The 19,083-nt window shown below is 37.2% G+C and overlaps 1 protein-coding gene across 1 annotated transcript; it reads right to left on the bottom strand.

The window, feature by feature from the left end:
• Nucleotides 1-5,554: 5,554 nt before the first annotated feature.
• Nucleotides 5,555-7,039, bottom strand: LOC121796707. The gene is made up of 2 exons (XM_042195500.1): nucleotides 6,940-7,039; nucleotides 5,555-6,867 (listed from the first exon to the last, which is right to left on the bottom strand). The coding sequence occupies exons 1-2, from the start codon at nucleotides 7,037-7,039 to the stop codon at nucleotides 5,555-5,557; spliced, it is 1,413 nt and encodes a 470-aa protein (XP_042051434.1).
• Between the last annotated feature and the right edge of the window lie 12,044 nt (nucleotides 7,040-19,083).

Genomic DNA, 19,083 nt, shown 5'->3' on the forward strand with positions numbered 1-19,083 from the left:
TCTCCTCCTCTTCATACGTTATGATCACCACCTCTCTATTCTCTGGTGCAGTTGTGTTTGTTGCAATGCCCTCAGCAGGGCTTGTTCCCACCCTCTCGGTAGGGTGCTATTCTTCCATTACCTCCAGTGTTATATCAGTAGCTTTTTTACCCTCTCAGTAGGGTCCTATCCAGCAGTCCTATCTCCATCTATTCACATATTCATCTCAGTGGCCTCCGAATCCCTTGCCGCCAAGTTTGCTGCGACTTCATCTGGAGTGAATAGCGGTTGCTCAGCTTCATTTACTGTTTCAGCATCCATGGGAATTGACTCCGCTTGCAACTCCTCCAGTATTTCAGCTGTCGAGCTTAGCTCCACTTCCTTATCTATCTGCTTGACAATCTCCAGAACTTCATCTCGTTGGACGGCGGGCACCTCTGCGCTTTTCTCTGTAACAGAAAACTGTTATTCAACCTCTTCCCCCCGGTCTACTGGTCCATCCATTTTGCCCCCTACTTTGTCTTCGTCTTCGATTACCGTTGTTCCCTAACTACAAGTTTCTGGAACTTGTACATCGACGGCTGGTGGTGGGGTAGGTATAGCTCCCATTTGAGCCAGCAAAAGATCAGCATCAGCGTCGGGCTTCATTGTCTGGACAAACATCTTAAATGCCTCTAGTAAAAGTGTAATGGTGGTTTGACAGCTGCCTCCAGCGACTTGAGGTGTTGTGTTGGTCGGGATCGTTCACGACCCACTAACTCCTTGCTGCAGGGGTTTCAAACTTCCGGCAGACTTGGGTGCAAAGGTACTTCCTGAAGCGTTTTGTGACTTTCCTTCCATTTTCTTCGGTGGATTGTGGTGGATTTAGGAGCTATGGTTTGCTTTCACCGGAATCTGCAGAGAGAAATTGTGGTGAGAAATTTGGGGAGTAGATTACGGAGGTTTCAAATATTACTATTTTATTCGCGACTCTTCATTTTTCCTCCTAAAACCTCCGTTTCCCCCCCCCCATTTTCCCTACACGTGTCGGTCACTCCTTCTTTTTAACACTTAGCGAAAAATAAGAAATTTTATCTAAAACATGGGAATTCGGACTAGTTGGATCAAGTAAGATTTTCAACTTTTCAACGAGTGCAGCTTGATCCACCTGATCTAAATTCTCGAAAATATTTTTTTCGATTTTTGATAATTTTACTTTGTTTGGATTTTCATTTTAAAACTGAGAAATACACTATTCACAATTATGTACAAGCTTTGCAACTGTTCCAGAGATTCACTTGATTCACTCATGATTCGACATGCTTTGTCCAACTGATTAAGTGGATCACCTAGAACCTTTGCAAGCTGACCAACTTAGGCGAGAACTTCAGTTGTGCACAGTGGAATTTCTTCAACTCTACGCACTTCTGAGTTGTCCCTAAAGAGTTTAACTTGGTGACCATTTACCATAAAAGGAGTAGAGTTAGGATCACTCCCTTGAAGTTCCACGGCCCCATTTGCCCTCAGGGTGACGATGGTATATGGTGCCGTCCACTTGGATTTCAACTTTCCTGGCATCAGCTTGAGCCTTGATTGAAACAATAGAACTTTCTGCCCTACCTGCAATTCCTTGACCCGAAGGTTTTTGTCATGTCACATTTTGGTTTTCTCCTTGTACCACATGGCAGCGTCATACGACTCAAGCATAAGTTCCTCCAGTTCTTGCAGCTGAAACTTCCTTTCCTCCTCACATACCTGGGGCTTCATATTCATCTCCTTTACTGCCCAATAGGCCTTAAGTTCAATGCCAACAGGGAGATGGCACATCTTTCCGAATACAAGCCTGTAGGGTGACTGATAAGTCGTATTCTAGGCCTTGGTTACTGGTCATTATGATGTGCATATTTGAACTTTATCTGCAAAACAAGTTGCTTAAGCGTGCAGGTTGAGTGTTCTAGCCAGTAGGCAAAGCTTCAGATACTTGAGGTGAAAAGGGCGTCAGGACGATTATGTACTGACCAGTATACATGCAAAAATGGCTCGAGATGGAGAAGAAGGATAGCTGGGACTGATCAATCACAATTAAGGGCAAAGAAGTCATCTCACCGCAAGGTTTTACCCTAAAATCAAGGGTAAGCCTCCCTATAAAAGGAAGCCACTTGGAGAGAGAAAAGATAATCTATTTTCATCATCATCACTCTTAGGTAGAATTCTCTCGGTAGTTCAGTCCTTCAGCCCAGTCCAGAGTCTCGTTCCTCGCCACTGCCATGGTCACTTGAAGATTAAGAAGTTCCCAGAGTTCCAGACGTTCTCATCCAGTCAGCAAGATCGTAGTTAGAAGTTCCATCGCCCGGTGTGGCAAAACACTTTTATTTCGCTTTCGTAGTTAAATTGCTTGTTTTTCCTTACGCTGGATCTTTGTTTGCTTTGAATTTCACCGCCTAGAAGTACTTTGTTTGAAGATCCAAACATGTTTTATGCTATGAAGTTGTTTTCTGTTCAGTTTACTTCGCCGATCTCTTTTCCTTTTGCCTAGTTAGCTTAGATCTAGAGTTTCTGGTCTTTTTGAGTATCGAATCGTGTGTTTCCAGTTAGTAGTTTATTTCTTCGAGTTAGCATAATCTGTTTACTTTTATTTCATAGAAGTTTGTTTCATGCAAGGTGCAGTTATGTGTTTCCTGTTTTCTTCCATGCTGATCAGTAGGCGGGATTTCAGTTTCGATGTTTGATTTTCGATTTGGAATGTTTGATTGTAGATCTGTGTTCGTGAGTTATTAATCTGTGTTTTTATGGTGCTGAATCTGGTTTGTTTTCTGATTTTAGTTTGTGTTTGTTGAAGAAGATGATGTCCATATCCAAGTTTGGGACCACTTTGCATTTCAGATGCTTTTTGCTTTTTGTCCTTCACCTTTAGTACACCCTGCAGATCTGTCAGCCTAGTCACCACAACTACCATTTATTCTCTGTTTTTCTGTTTAGCCTTTTATAGAAACCTAGTACTTTCCGCATATTTTCTGTTACACCACATCCACCATAATTCCACGTACACCACTACATGTCGACCACCATTCACCCTTCCTAGTCAGTAGGACACCATCTTAATTTCCAGTGTAGGTAGAGACTCAACCCAAGCGTGGTAGCTAACCAAACCTTTCCAGAATATCACCACAATTCCCAAAACGCATTCATCTCTGTGGGATTCGACCCCTACCTTCACTATACTACCCAGTAGAAGAGGGTTGAGGAATTATTGATACCAGGTTTTAGGCTTAGCAGGGGATTGTTTCATCCTGATCAGTAGGATACACCCTTTGCTTGAAACGACACCTACGCAAACCTGCTCTTTCAGTGACTTGAACGCAGTTCGATAAGCCCATAAAGCATCACTGAGTCGATTGCTCCAATCTTTCCTAGAAGGGTTCACTGTCATCTTCAGAATAGTCTTGATCTCCCTGTTTGAGATCTCTGCTTGCCCATTTTCCTGAGGGTGGTAGGGAGTAGATAGCCTGTGATGAACCCCATATTTTCTCACCGATGCTTCGATAGTCCGGTTGCATAAATGGGTTCCCTGATCAGATATGATAGCTCGGGGCACTCCATATCGGTTGAAAATGTTAGCCTTTAAGAATTTCGTGACCTCTTTTGACTCACAAGAGCTGGTAGCTTTAGCCTCTATCCATTTACACATGTAGTCTACTGCAACCAATATATAAGTGTTCCCACATGATAGTGGGAAGGGGCATATGAAATCCATTCCCTTAACATAGAAAATCTCAGAAACTACAATTGGTATCTGTCGCATTTCATCTCTAGCAGAAATCCCCCCTGTCAGCTGACAACGATTACACCTTCTGCAAAATTCATAGGCATCCTTGTGCAAGTCTGGCCAATAGAAACCACTATCCAGGACTTTCCTGGCTGTCTTTTTAGGACCGAAATGACCACCGCAATCTAGAGAGTGACAATGAGTCAATATATCTTCTTGATCCCACTCAGGGATGCACCTTCGGATGACCTGATCAACTCCCATTTTCCATAGGTAAGGGTTATCCTAGAAGTAGTACTTTGCTTCACTCTTAATCTTCAACCTTTGGGCTTTGGTCACCTCTTGTGTAGAAGGTAGTTCTCCAGTTACCAAGTAGTTCGCTATATCAGCGAACCACAGTTCCGCTTGCCTTTTGCTTGCTTCATTCAAAAAGGCTACTGGATCAGCTGTGTCAAGAACATCCTTCCAGCTGATTAAGACATTTGATCATTGGGCTAAATACAGGTGCTCCTCTGGGAAAGCGTCGGGGACATCTTATTTATCCTCTCCTTGATTTATCCTGCTTACATGGTCAGCCACTCTATTCTCTGTCCTTGCTTTGTCTTTCGCCTCCCAATGAAATTCTTGCAGTAGTAACACCCAACGGATCAGTCTGGGCTTCAACTCTTTTTTCGCCAAGAGGTATTTGATTGTTGCATGGTCAGTATAAACAATAACCTTGGACCCAAGTAAATAAGGTCGAAATTTTTCAAAAGAGTACACTATGGCCAGGATCTCCTTCTCCGTTGTATCATAGTTCTTTTGAGCCTGATTTAGAGTTTTAGAAGCATAGAAGATGACATAGGTTTTCCCATCAATCTTCTGCCCAAGGACTGCTCCAATGATGTCGTTGGCATCGCACATTACCTCAAAGAGGTGATTCCAGTCAGGAGCTCTGATGATTGGGGCTGAAACAAGTCGATCCTTCAAGAGTTGGAACGCCTTCTGACATGGTTCATCAAAAACAAACCCCACATCATTTTTGAGAAGGTGGGTTAATGGCTTAGCGATTTTTGCAAAATCTCTGATCAACCTCCTATAAAACCCAGCATGTCCCAAAAATGCTCGTATCTCCTTCTGATTGGTAAGGAACGAAAATTTGTTTATCACCTCCACCTTTGCTTTATCAACTTGTATCCCCTTCTCTGACACAATATGGCCCAGAACAATTCCTTCATGGACCATGAAATGACAATTCTCAAAATTCAATACCAGATTCTTCTCTTGACATCTTTTTAACACTCGATCCAGATTATCAAGGCACAATTCAAAAGAATTCCTATATACTGTGAAATCATCCATGAAGATATCAATACAATCTTCGAGCAAATCAGAGAAGATGCTCATCATGCACCTTTGGAACGTTCCTGGTGCGTTGCAGAGACCAAAGGGCATCCTCCTATACGCGTACGTCCCGAAAGGGCATGTAAAGGTTATCTTTTCCTGATCTTCAGGTTCCACATAAATTTGAAAATACCCACTATAGCCATCTAGAAAGCAAAAAATACTGCTTACCAGCTAATCTCTCGAGCATCTGGTCAATGAAGGGTAGTGGAAAATGATCTTTCCTTGTAGCATCATTCAATTTCCGATAATCAATGCACATCCACCACCCTGTAACCAACCTCGTGGGCACCAGCTCGTTCTTGTCATTCTTAACGACTTGAATTCCAGACTTCTTTGGTACCATGTGTACTGGGCTGACCCATTTGCTGTCAGGAATAGAGTAAATAATCCCCAATGCCAGTAGCTTTAGCACTTCTTTCAGAACCTCTTCTCCCATGTTGGGGTTCAGTTTCCTTTTCTGTTCTCTGTGAGCTTTCGCGCCATCTTCAAGGCGTATGTGATGCATGCAGAGGTCTGGTCTGATCTCGACCAAATCCGACAAAATCCATCCATGGCCTTCTGGTTTCTCCTCAGTACATTCAATAACTCTGCATCTTGTTTCGCTGTCAACTGGCTGTTAATGATGACTAGAAAAGTCTCCTCATCCCTGAGGTAAGCATACTTTAATCCTGGGGATAATGTCTTTAATTCCTTCTTAAGCGTGACCGCCTCTTGGGGCAGTGGGTTTTTCTCTATATTCTTTGCTGCTAGCTCATCAAAATCGGACACCTTTTCCAAACTACTCAGTTGAGCAAAACCAGTTGATCCAGTTGAAGTCGACTTCTGGAAGAATCTCATGATTGCATCGTTGATCTCTTCATCGGTCATATTCTGTGTCAAAATTGTGTCACACCATCCGGAGACCTCTTCCTCAATCGAGTCGTTCAATTCAGCAGCTGCAAGCTGCTCCTGCAATAGTTCAGTCTCAAGACATTCTTGGACTAATGGGTAAATCACAACTAACGAATGTAGATTTTCAGTATCCATAGGCTTTTTCATTACTTTGTCAATATTGAAAGTGAATTTCTCCCCATGATAGTCCAAGCAAATTGTACTGTCACTCACATCAATTATAGTTTTGGCCGTTCGCAAGAATGACATCCCCAACAATACTCCACTAGTTTCACCATCTTCGAACTCATTCATACGGATCACGTGAAAATCTGTAGGGTATAGGAAGTCATGCACCCTCACAATCACATTTTCCAGTACTCCTTCATGGCTAATGCATGATCTATCCGCTAGTTGGATCACCACCTTTATGTCCACTAGGCTGACTTCAGTCAATCTCTTGTAAACTGAGAAAGGCAGCACATTAATAGACGCTCTCATATCACACATAGCATGCTCAATTTTAACATTCCAAATAATGATGGGTAGAGTGAACATCCCAGGATCAGTCCTTTTTGAAGGAAGCATCCTCTTCTGGATTACAGCAAACACACTTTCCCCGATCACAATCTTCCCGTCGGGTTTAGCTTTTCCAGCTATGAAGTCCTTGATAAACCTGCTGAACGGGTGTAGCTTCAATGCTTGTAGAAATGGCAGGTTGATCTCAAGCTTTCCAAAAATCTCCATGAAATCGGTCGGATCCTCCTTCTGCCTTTTGGCCTCTCCCCTGTATAGGTAAGGTTTCAGACGCTTGACTGCATTGTTGGTTCCTTCACCTGAGTCATCCCTTTCATGCTTCTTAACTTCCTCAATCAACTCCTCTGGTTCTGGGTCAATAGCTTGTGGTGCGGCAACCTGAGGAAATGGCTCTCTTGTCTACTTAAAGGGGGAACCCTCACTGTTCTCTTCTCCATCTTTCTCCTCTGTTCTTCCTATAAGCTCATCATAATCTTGACCCGACCTCAGAGTGATTTTGCTAATGTTAGCCTTGTCCGACATTTTGACAGTCGCAGGTATCTTACCATCATATCAACGTCGTGGCCATCTGGGAGAGTTGTTTCGTCAGCATATCCATAGCAGCTTTCTGCTCTTGCTGGGTGTCCTGTATCTTATGCTCTAAATCATTATTGGCTTGCATGTTTCCTTTAATGTTTTGCTGAGAATTCAGGAAATCCCCTACTACATTATCAATTTGGCTCGGCAATTTGGAATTTGGCTGGCTCGCATTCACTCCCGACGGGTGATTCGACGAAGACCCATGTCCTTGGTAGAAGTTCCCATGTGGCCCTTGATTACCATGTTGCTGCGATTGAGGGTTCTGGTATCCTCTCTGATGTGGTGGAACATAGGATACCATTTGGTTATTTTGATTCTGGTTTTTCCAATTAGATTGGTTCCCTTGTCCCCTGTTGTTGTTCCAATTGTTCTGACCATCTTGGTTTCGGCTCTGCCAATGAGGTTACCCTTCCGACCATGGTGGATAGCTAATAGCTGGAGGCTGTTGATAGGTAATCGCCAGTGGTTGTTGTTGAGCTGTGTTCGGATCTGACCATCTGAAATTTGGATGATCCCTCCATGGGGGATCCTTGATCTTCCACTTATTTCAATTAGGGTCTTCTGATTCCAATTGCCAACTGCATTCGCATGCGCTTGGAAATCTTGCTCCCCTGAATGTCCATAACCGGGATACACCTTTTCTTGACTCGACGCTACCTTCACCTTATCCACGGGAGTGGGTTGTGTATTTTTCTCCATGGCAGACAATATAACTTTTTCCAACCGATCCATTCGTGCCTCCATCATATCCTCTATTGTGTCCACAGTGGTGTTTGCTACTACCCGTCTCATTATCAGGGCTCTGGAAGAGTCATACGCTTTCTTAGCATTCACCAGCCTCTCCAGCACTCTCTTGCCTTCACTTACCCTGTTACCCATAGTTTCGAGAAATCACCTCCACTGGAAGAATTCATCAGATCCTTGCTCTTGGGTGTCATCCCTCATAGAAATTGTTGAAGATTTCCGCATCCATCATATGGTTGTTTGGGCAGGAGTCCAACATTCCCTTGAATCTATTCTAATATTGAGTCAAAGGCTCATCGCAATCTTGATGGGCTCTCTGGATCTCCTTCTTCAGTGCATTAGTCTTTGTGGAAGGGAAAAAGTAATCCAGGAACTGGGATCTGAAATCGGCCCATGTTCTGATAGAGTTGGGCGGTAGCTTCATGAACCAAGTATCGACTTCTGCTTTTAAAGCAAAAAGGGATCACCCTAAGCATGTAGTTGTCCTTTGTCGATCCAGCTGGACGTTTTTTAATCCCACAAATCTTGCAGAAGTCATGTAAGAATTCATATGGGCTCTCAGTTGGTCTCCCATAATATTGGGGGATGACGGTCAGTACGTTGTTCTTCACATCTATGTTCGTCTGCACTAGAGTCACCACTATTGCCTGAGCTGGTTCTCTAGGCAAGTGAGCATTGAGAGACCCGATCTCGGGATCGTTATCTACCAGTGCGGCCATCCTGACTAGTCCTTCTTCTGTAACAGTCTCCTCCTTCAACTCAGCAAACGGGTTATGATCTACTTCCCCTTATGGGCTTGTATTACATGGCATTCCCGTGTTCAGTCCAGATCTTGTAACGACCGGGTTGGCTGCTTCTCTGATCCTCCAGTTGGATTCCGTATCTATCCAATTGGTCGTATTATTCCAGTGCCTAAAGTTCAGGCCTCGGTTCATAAACTGAAAAAAAAATAAAAGGATTAAAAATATGTACACCAAATATCTCAAACACAAGCACATATAACGCCATCCATTCCTGGCAACGGCACCATTTGAAAGCTGGATTTTCCCTTAAACTGGAGTACTCAGAGTTCACATGTAAATTAAAACATGTAGAGCATGCGCAACTTGATCAAGTCCGACAATAGATGGTTCCAGCTGGCTGATGACTACTGGTCGCTGGGTGTGTGAATGGAGAGACTCGGGGCTTTCAAGACCTTAACCCACAATACTATGGACTAGTAAATGGAAATAAGGGTCGAATCCCACATGGACAGATGCGAGTGGAGTTAGGATTGAGACATGTAAGAGGTTTGGCTGCGGCCACGCTTTTTAGTGGGTTAAGTTTAAACTAATGAAAAGGAAATTGATCAACTAACTAAACTAAACTGATCAAGCTAGACTAGAGAAATCATAAATAGAGAAAGTTAATTTGATCAACTACGCTAAGAACGGAAATGGTAAAAAGCAACTCGGGACCACTGACACAAAATAAACGCACTACTAAAAAGCTGTAAACACCGAAAAGGTGACAGAGACTGCGATCCTAACAAACTACTACCTTCTTCTCCGCTAAGCAGCTAAATAAAAGCAACGAAAGCAGATCTAAACAAAGCAATAAGCATAAAACAAAAATTAGACAAAATGAACATAGATCCACATGAAATCAACGTAAAGAAAAGCAGATCTAACGTTCCTAACATATTCTCATGCAAGTTGACGAGCTAAAATGTAAATCTACTTACGAGAAAGCATAATCAAGGCAGAACTAAAGCAAACGAAAGCAATCAAAATAGAAAACACCAGATCCAACACAACTTGAACTAAAAACTCCATTTCATAAACGATCTTCGGTAAACGTAACTAAAACAAAATTCCAAATAAGGATTCAAAGAGCGATTAACAATCGAAAGGAACTAGAGTAGCAACTAAAAAAACATTAAAAACAGCTAAGCTACGAAAACAATGAACTAAAAACATAATAGAGATTGTTTTAACCCCTCGGGGTGCAACAAAAACTCCAACTACGAGGACTTCTACGCAGATCCAGGTCCCTTCTTCCTTAACGAGGAAGAAGAGATGAAAACAGAGGTGGAAACGGTGATTATTGCTGCTAGCTCCTTACTCCATGCTTAAGAAAATAAAGTGAAAATGAGGTGACTCAAGGTGATGATGGTGTCGAACTCCTTTCTTGTGTGCACTCTCTCCGTATTTATAGGATGATGTTGGGCCCAAATACCTAGGGTAAGCCTATCATGTCTTGACATTTATGCCCCTTGAGATGGCATCTTTTCTTCTCCCTCATCTGACTCATCACTTCATGTGGTAAACTCCACTTGATCAACTTATCGGCTGAGCAGGCTTCACTATTCGTACGCAACTGATCAACTTAGCTTCATTTTTTGCCATTTTTCACTCATTTCCCGAGTTGATCAAGTTGTTCCTGCACTTGTCGCTTCTACGACTATAGCCCCTGCCTACTCAAATTCATCATTCTTTTCGCACATTATCAGCCATATTGGTGTAATAAACCCTACAAAACCATGCTTGTAGCATGCTTGCAAATGAACCGTAAATGCAAAATTTAAGCTAGAACTACCAGATCTACTCTACCGACCAAGGGGAATAGCATATAAATAGAAGCGATCCATAATCATGCAGATTCCAAACAGGGGGCTCCAGATCTACTCATTAAAACACTTAGCTAATATGGATCTACCAAAATCAGACATAATCAAACTTGGATCTATGAAATTGAACATCAACAAACTAGATCTAAACTTCCTAAACTACCAATTGCGAAAAGCATCCAACAAAGAGTAAACAAAGCTCAACAAGACAAATCCCAACAAATCACCAACTGAAACATCCATGATTCTGATTTCAAAATAAATTCAAAACAACCCCAAGTCGAAGATTCAGATTCAACAACGTAAATAACCGCGGAAATTAGTTACTAAGATGTTCCAATTATCCACAACATCTCAAAGCATGAAAGTTAAAACTAAAAAGGAAAGTAAAGATTATTTCTTCGCTCCTAAGAGTAGTTGGACACAGATAAACTACAATAAACACCTGCCGGATCAGAATTCCCCATCCAAGTGCTCAGAACTAGAACTGGTATTTGAAGTGAAATGAGCTCGGGAGACTATGAGCTAGGAAGGAGCTGCCTCATTCTTCAATCCCCATCCCTTTATATAGGGAGGCCTGAGGCTCTAAACCCTAGGTCACCTTCCCTCGAATTGACGGTTGTGCCCTTGCAAAGGGATCTTTGAAATCTGTTCTTTTCTCCTAATTTTCGTTCTTGCCACCTTCTTCTTAATTCTCCTGGGGTAGTTTTGCGGCTTGTGGTTATTCACTTTAATTCTGTTTGATCTTGCGTCTACCTGGTCAATCTACACGATTTCCTGGACCTAGCAGATTTATGCGCACCTGAACTCAAATTTACACATTAGCTCCCCGAAAATATAGAAATTCAACCCAATACCAATGCATGAAACGAGCCTTATGATTAACAAAACTGAGGACATAAATAAATTTTTAGGACGTAGTGCACTCCCAAAAGATATACTAGGAACATAAGGAATTACACAAAAATGAAAGACTGCAAACAAACTATGTTGAAAATCTAAAATAAACAATTTAATAGCCGAGTTGGTAAGTCTTTTTGTCACAAGACGAGATACGACTGGTAGTGCTCTCGAACTTGAAGTTTCGTCCCTATAGATGAAACGACTTCGGCTTGGATGTAGCAGAATCGCTAACACACAAATTCTGGCAAAATGGATGACGGTGATGACATAGTTTTAATTTATAAAGATTGAAGAGAAAGAGCTTATGTTCATGCAGGAAAAAGTATACGAAAATGCATGGAGTGTCTTCCCTATTTATAGACATAGTCCAACATTGGTGCTTAATTGAGTCAATGCATCAATGCAGACCATTAAGTCAAGTCTAGCATGCAACCGCTGGAAGTTAGAGACATTAGATGTGTCATTCATGGACGCGTGTTGGACGTGTTCAGAGTATGAACTTGTGCGGATGTATATGGACATGTATCACGTCATTATTCGCTCGAGGGACGTACCTGGATTACCTAATCAATGTGCACACGTATCAAGAAACATACTGACAAATTACTCAAAAATCAAGTGTCAATATCCAAATTCAAGTTCAAGGCCCACGGCATCGGCGAGGCGGGCATGTTTTAAGCTATCCACAAGACCACAACTCATCCCTTAGATCCAACCCTTTGACTACACTATTCATGAGTTACACTCTATTTTTTACTCTATTCCATACTCAATAAATAGAACCCACAATCCATCAGTCCCCCACTTCACTATTCATGGGTTCAACAACTTTATTTTATACTCCTTCCGTCCATAAAAAATAGTCTCATTTTTTTACAACACGAGTTTTAATAAAAAAATTGATAAAGTAAGAGAGAATGAGAAAAAGTAGGTAAAATATGAGAGAGAGAGAGAGAATGGGTAAAATATGAGAGACAAACTTTCCAATTTTAGAAACTAGTGTTATCACCTGTGCTATGCACGGGACATAAAATTTTTAAACATTAAAGATAAATTCTAGGGTAAGTAGATTAAAAAAAGATCATAAAAAAATATAATGATGTTTATAATTAAGAATATGTGTTAATTACACTAAGTATTCATAACACTATAAACAATAACAAAAAGAAAAATGTACTTCTCTAAACCCCTTCTAAATGAAATATTTCATATTCGACAAATGATGCTACACAATTTTAATTTGATGAGTGGAGCAAAATAAAATAAAATAAACGATAAATAGAAGATGTGCGACTAAAGATCAAATAGTACGTGTTAGTTAGAATAAGATATGAAAATGTGCGACTACGAATTAAAGAGGAAGAAATTATATAATTTGAAAAAATAAATAGCTCAATAGTTTTAATCAAAAAAATATATTATACCTAGGTATTTAAATAAAAAAACTAAGTTAATCCATGTTTCTCTCCCTTGATTTTTTTTAATTGCCTCTTCTGTGGCCGCCCGAGGCGTCGCGGGCGATGCCGGCTAGCTGCTCACGTCCACAAAATTATGTGAGTTAATTCGAGCGCACATCATTTTATCCAAGCTAACCCAAATACTAATTAAAAAAAGTGGCCCAAAAGAAAAAAGGAAAAAATAGAAGTAAAAGAGAAGGCTATTACAATGTCATTTTGTTATCTCCTCTCGATTAATTTAACACCCCAATTTATTAAAAGGAAAAAAAAAATCATCACAATTTCCATTGCTCCACCATAGTATGTTGAATTATTATCAGTATAATATCTTTTTTTTCTATTTCTTCTCTGTTGGAGAACCCAATTTGAAATCTCTAAAAAATTGAAATCTAACATCCATATTGAAATCTAACAGGTATATGCATGATTTATAGACTATTACCACCTTTCAAGTTAAATTAAATGTACTACAAAAAAATTCAACATTTTAAAGTACAACAAATTAATAGAATTCATGGTTTAGGAAGATATATAGAATTAATAGAATTTTTTAGAATAATATACAATTATAAATTTGTATATTTGCAATGTGTCTTATTAGAGCACCCCCAATTGCAGCATGGGAGATCGGACCCATCCCGTCGGGACAATCCGTCGAGACCCCATTGCGGGTGTCCCGTCCCATAGAGATACTTGGTGCGGAAGGTTCTCATCCCATCCCATCCCATCCCATAGGTTAATTTATTTTTTATTTTTTTAAATTAATAATATACAATTATAAATTTGTATATTTGTAATGTGTCTTATTAGAGCGCACCCAATGGCGGCATGGGAGCTCAGACCCATCACGTCTGGACAATCCGGCGAGACCCCATTGCGGGTGTCCCGTCCCATAGAGATACTTGGTGTGGAAGGTTCTCATCCCATCCCATCCCATCCCATAGGTTAATTTATTTTTTTTTATTTTTTATAATCAAATTCATACCAAAATTATTTATAAATATCTCATTAATAATATTATTTTTTAATCATTAGTCTCACTAGACATCATATTATCATTTTTCCACATCAAGATATTTATTTTTAAATTATAAACTTAATATTACGCTTATGTTGTCATTTAAATGCATTATTTCTTGATATCAATTTAGATATTGTTGGAATATGTACATTTAACTTATATATACTATTAACAATTCAAACTAAAGAAATATATTATTAATAAAAATACTACACCATTATTAATTTTAATTTTATTTAATGATTTAATTATTAATACTTAAAAAGAAAAATAAATTGTGAGTATCCATTTAACTACTCCAAAATTGGCATTAATTAATATATTAAAGTTCAACGGTGAAGTGATATTATAAGTCATGTTTGGTGAGCGGTTTTAGAGCTAATTAGAAATAATAAATAAATTACAGATATGAAGTTCAAACTTTTTAAATATTTTCTTTTCCATATTATTAGTACCATCAAACCTGATTACATAGTTCATGATTTATATTATGTTTTTTAGAATTAAGAAGACATGAGGAAACAAATACAAAAATCATATTTTTCACAAATAATAAATTCACTTTTATAAATACTAATTTCAATAATGCATGATAATATTCATAAACATAATATTTTGAGAATCATAAAAAAAGAAATAGAACTCAGTCATAAATAACAATATCTTAGCTAGTGGAATAAATCAAAATCAACTCAATTGTAACTATGTATACTACTTATCGAAATTTAAATATAAATATATTTCTATATATATATATATATATATATATCTTGAATGTAAATATATATTTATAAAGTAATTTCAACACATTAAATTAAATTAATATATTTAAATAATTTTAAAAATATATACTATTATATACAATAATAATCCAAATGTAATTTTAAAAATGTGTTCAATTTATAATTCTACTATATTATTAAAAGCTCATATTATTAAATACACAAAAAAGCCCAAACTAAACCCTAATAGACTAAACCCACGCCTCCACATCGACTCTCCCACCTTGAATAAAGTATAGTCAAATCTACAGTTTTTTGTGTATAAAACAATGAGAGAACAATACTCCGTCTCATGCTATTCGCACATTTCATTTCGGACCGTCCCAAACTATTTGCTCTATTTTTATTTTTAGTACAACTTAAGATATTTAATTTAAATATTAGTGTTAATTAAGTGTTCCTTTATTAAGTATTTTCTTATTTTACTTAAAAAGCTAATTCAATTATATTAATTATTCTCTGAACCCTAATTGAAATCTAACATCTATTTTGAAATCTAACAGGTATATGCATGATTTATAGACTATTACCACCATTCAAGTTAAATTAAATGTACTACAAAAAAATTCAACATTATAAAGTACAACAAATTAATAGAATTCATGGTTTAGGGAGATATATAGAATTAATAGAATTTTTTAGAATAATATACAATTAGAAATTTGTATATTTGCAATGTGTCTTATTAGAGCGCACCCAATGGTAGCATGGGAGCTCGGACCCATCCCGTCGGGACAATCCGGTGAGACCCCATTGCAGGTGTCCCGTCCCATAGAGATACTTGGTGTGGAAGGTTCTCATCCCATCTCATCCCATATGTTAATTTATTTTTTTATTTTTATAATCAAATTCATACCAAAATTATTTATAAATATCTCATTAATAATATTATTTTTTAATCATTAGTCTCACATGACATCATATTATAATTTTTCCACATCAAGATATTTATTTTTAATTATAAACTTAATATTACGCTTATGTTATCATTTAAATGCATTATTTCTTGATATCAATTTAGATATTGTTGGAATATGTACATTTAACTTATATATACTATTAACAATTCAAACTAAAGAAATATATTATTAATAAAAATACTACACCATTATTAATTTTAATTTTATTTAATGATTTAATTATTAACACTTAAAAAGAAAAATAAATTGTGAGTATCCATCTAATTGCTCCAAAGTTGGCATTAATTAACATATTAAAGTTCAATGGTGAAGTAATATTATAAGTCATGTTTGGTGAGTGGTTTACTACCAAAAATAATTTTAGAGCTAATTAGAAATAATAAATAAATTAAAGATATGAAGTTCAAACTTTTTAAATATTTTCTTTTCCATATTATTAGTACCATCAAACCTGATTACATAGTTCATGATTTAAAACATGTTTTTTAGAATTAAGAGGACATTAGCAAACAAATACAAAAATCATATTTTTCACAAATAATAAATTCACTTTTATCAATACTAATTTCAATAATGCATGATAATAGTCATAAACATAATATTTTGAGAATCATAAAAAAAGAAATAGAACTCAGTCATAAATAACAATATCTTAGCTAGTGGAATAAATCAAAATCAATTCAATTATAACTATGTATACTACTTATAGTAATTTAAATATAAATATATTTCTATATATATATATATAAATATATATATATATATATATAAAGTAATTTCAACACATTAAATTAAATTAATATATTTAAATAATTTTAAAAATATATACTATTATATACAATAACAATCCAAATGTAATTTTAAAAATGTGTTCATTTTAAATTCTACTATATTATTAAAAGCCCATATTATTAAATACACAAAAAAAACCCAAACCAAACCCTAATAGACTAAACCCACGCCTCCACATCTACTCTCCCACCTTGAATATATATTTATAAATAATTTCAACACATTAAATTAAAGCAATTCATTTCACCATTTTTTTGTCCTATAGATGCTACATTTTATTATAGATACACGCTGCCACATACACAACTCATATACATATATAGTGTGAACACAAATTCTGCAATTAATAACATGCCCACAAAATGATTAAAAGGGTAAAAAATTAGGCTTCACAGTTTCCCGGCCAAAAAGGACATTTTTGACTTTTCAGTAAACTGTCACTTTAGATTAGTATAGATGAGACTATTTTTTGTGTACATTCTAAAATGGTTAAATGAGACTATTTTTTATAAACGGAGTGAGTATTCATTTTCTAGTTTTATGAAATCTGATTAAATTATTTTTCAAATTAATTAAAATACTATATTCGTCAAAATAAAATATACACAAGCAAATTATTTTTAATTAAAATTTTAAGGGGAATTAGAGCCTAATATCACAGCACTTTCGAAAATTTGTTTTTTTTTTCACGAACTGCAAATCTGGAAAATAATAACACAAACATTAAACGAGTTGTCAATTTCCCACCTGTTAGCTGATGTGATAAAATTTTGCGTAAGTGGCTTGTCGGAGCTAGTCCTGAAGTTGATGCGACTATGGATAAATATGCTGAAGAGAGATTAATAAAATGGACAGAATGAGGTGGAGATAGATATTAACGGGAATGTGAAAAACTCCTAATTATTGATGACTTGTCGTTTTTTTAAAACAAATTTTAAGTGATATTCATCAATTAAATGTTAACTCATTTCCATGCCACTTTTAATAAGCTAGAATCTATCGGGGGTTGGAAATTGACGCCAAGTTAAAATTGGTGATATTATTTGTCAAGTTTAAAGTTAGTGGCAAAAAATAAAATTTTATAAATGTTCACGATAACCAAAATTTAAAATTCACATAAAATTATAAATATAAACATTATTCAAATTATATTCACACGATAACAAAAATAGAGGAAGAAAAGCCCCAAATAATATGAAAATAGATTTTGAATTTATAATTTTTTATTTTACAAATAAATTTTAATAAATAAAAACATTTACTTATAAAACTAATTTTTATAACTAAATATCTATTTAAAATTAGATCAAATGAAGACCACTCCAAGTGGGCTTCACGATGGCTTCCTATTAGCTGAATAGACGGGGCGAGTGGAGGGACTGCCCCACCTCCAAGCCTGACAGACGGGTAAAAAAGACACTTGCAATGTGTCCCTATTCCATCTCGTCCCTTGAAATATGACAATGTGTCCCTATTCCATCCCGTCACAGGGAAACATAAGCCGCAAATGCTCTAACAACCCATCTCTTGTGCACTTAAATGATAGTTTAGCTTTTCATAAGGCTCGTTTCATGCATTGGTTGTTGAGTAGATTTATATACTTTCAGGGAGTTAATGTGAAAAATTTGAGTTCAAGTGTGTAGGCAACTGCTAAGTCTAGTGGATCGTGCTAGCTGGACCAAGTAGATGCAGGACGAGTGGAATTGGAGTAAAATTGTTGTAAGCCACCAAACCGACCTAGGAGAATCAGACTAGAAGAAGGCGGCAAATGGAGTAGGAAGAAAGGAGCAAAACTTGAAGACACCCTTGCTTTTAGGGGTACAATTGTCAAATCAAGAAAGATATGCCCTAGGGATTTGGGCCTCAAGCCTCCCTATATAAAGGGATAAAGATTGAAGAAGAAGGCAACTCTTCTAGCTCTTCTTGGCTCCCTTAGTCTCTCTTAGCTCTGAGCTCAAAACCACTCCAAACTCCGCGTTCCAACTTTCTGCCTCACACTTGGAAGGGGAATCTTGTTCCGGCTGTGTTCCTTTAGTTGTAATCGGTGTTCCACCGCTCTAAGAAGCGAAGAAACAATTTAGTTTTATGTTTTGCTACACTTTAATTTCGTTTTTCAAGTTGTTTGGAACTTTGGATCGCTTAGTTTTAAAATTTCAGTAGTTGTTTTGTTGTTGAAGTTGCATCTTGACGTTGGATCTGTTTTGAATCTGAAGCTATGGAAGTTTATGTTGAAGTTCTTGTTGGATCTCATGGTGTTGAGTTTTATTTGTGTTTGTTGGATGCTTTTCGCAGTTGATAGTTTTTAGGATTTCTTAGATCTAGTTTGTTTACCGCTTGATTCCATGGATCCGTACTATTTTATGTTTTTATTTCATAGATCAGGTGTTATTGTTTTTAGATCTACATGATCATGATTTGCTTCCGTTCGTCTGTCGTCTGGTTGAGCCAGTAGCGTAGATCTGATAATTGGCAGTTTAATTTTCTCGATCATGACTTGTTTTCGAAGCATGATCTGTTTCTTTTCGCCAATATTGTTTCATGCTCTGTCTATGCTATGCTTTTAGTTTGATTACATGAAAAAGATGAAATAGTGGTAGTTAGAATCAGATCTAATCCTGTTTTATGCTTTAAGCTTTTTGCAGCTTTTCTGTCAGCTTTGTTAGTTTTGAAATTTTGGTCCCTACTTTACTTTTGCATTTTGTCTGTCCATTTTAGAAAAGTTTCCAGCATGCTCTTTTAGATACAGGTATTCTTAGTTGT

The sequence above is a fragment of the Salvia splendens genome, chromosome 3 (genome assembly GCF_004379255.2).
Source record: "Salvia splendens isolate huo1 chromosome 3, SspV2, whole genome shotgun sequence".
Lineage (NCBI taxonomy): Eukaryota > Viridiplantae > Streptophyta > Magnoliopsida > Lamiales > Lamiaceae > Salvia > Salvia splendens.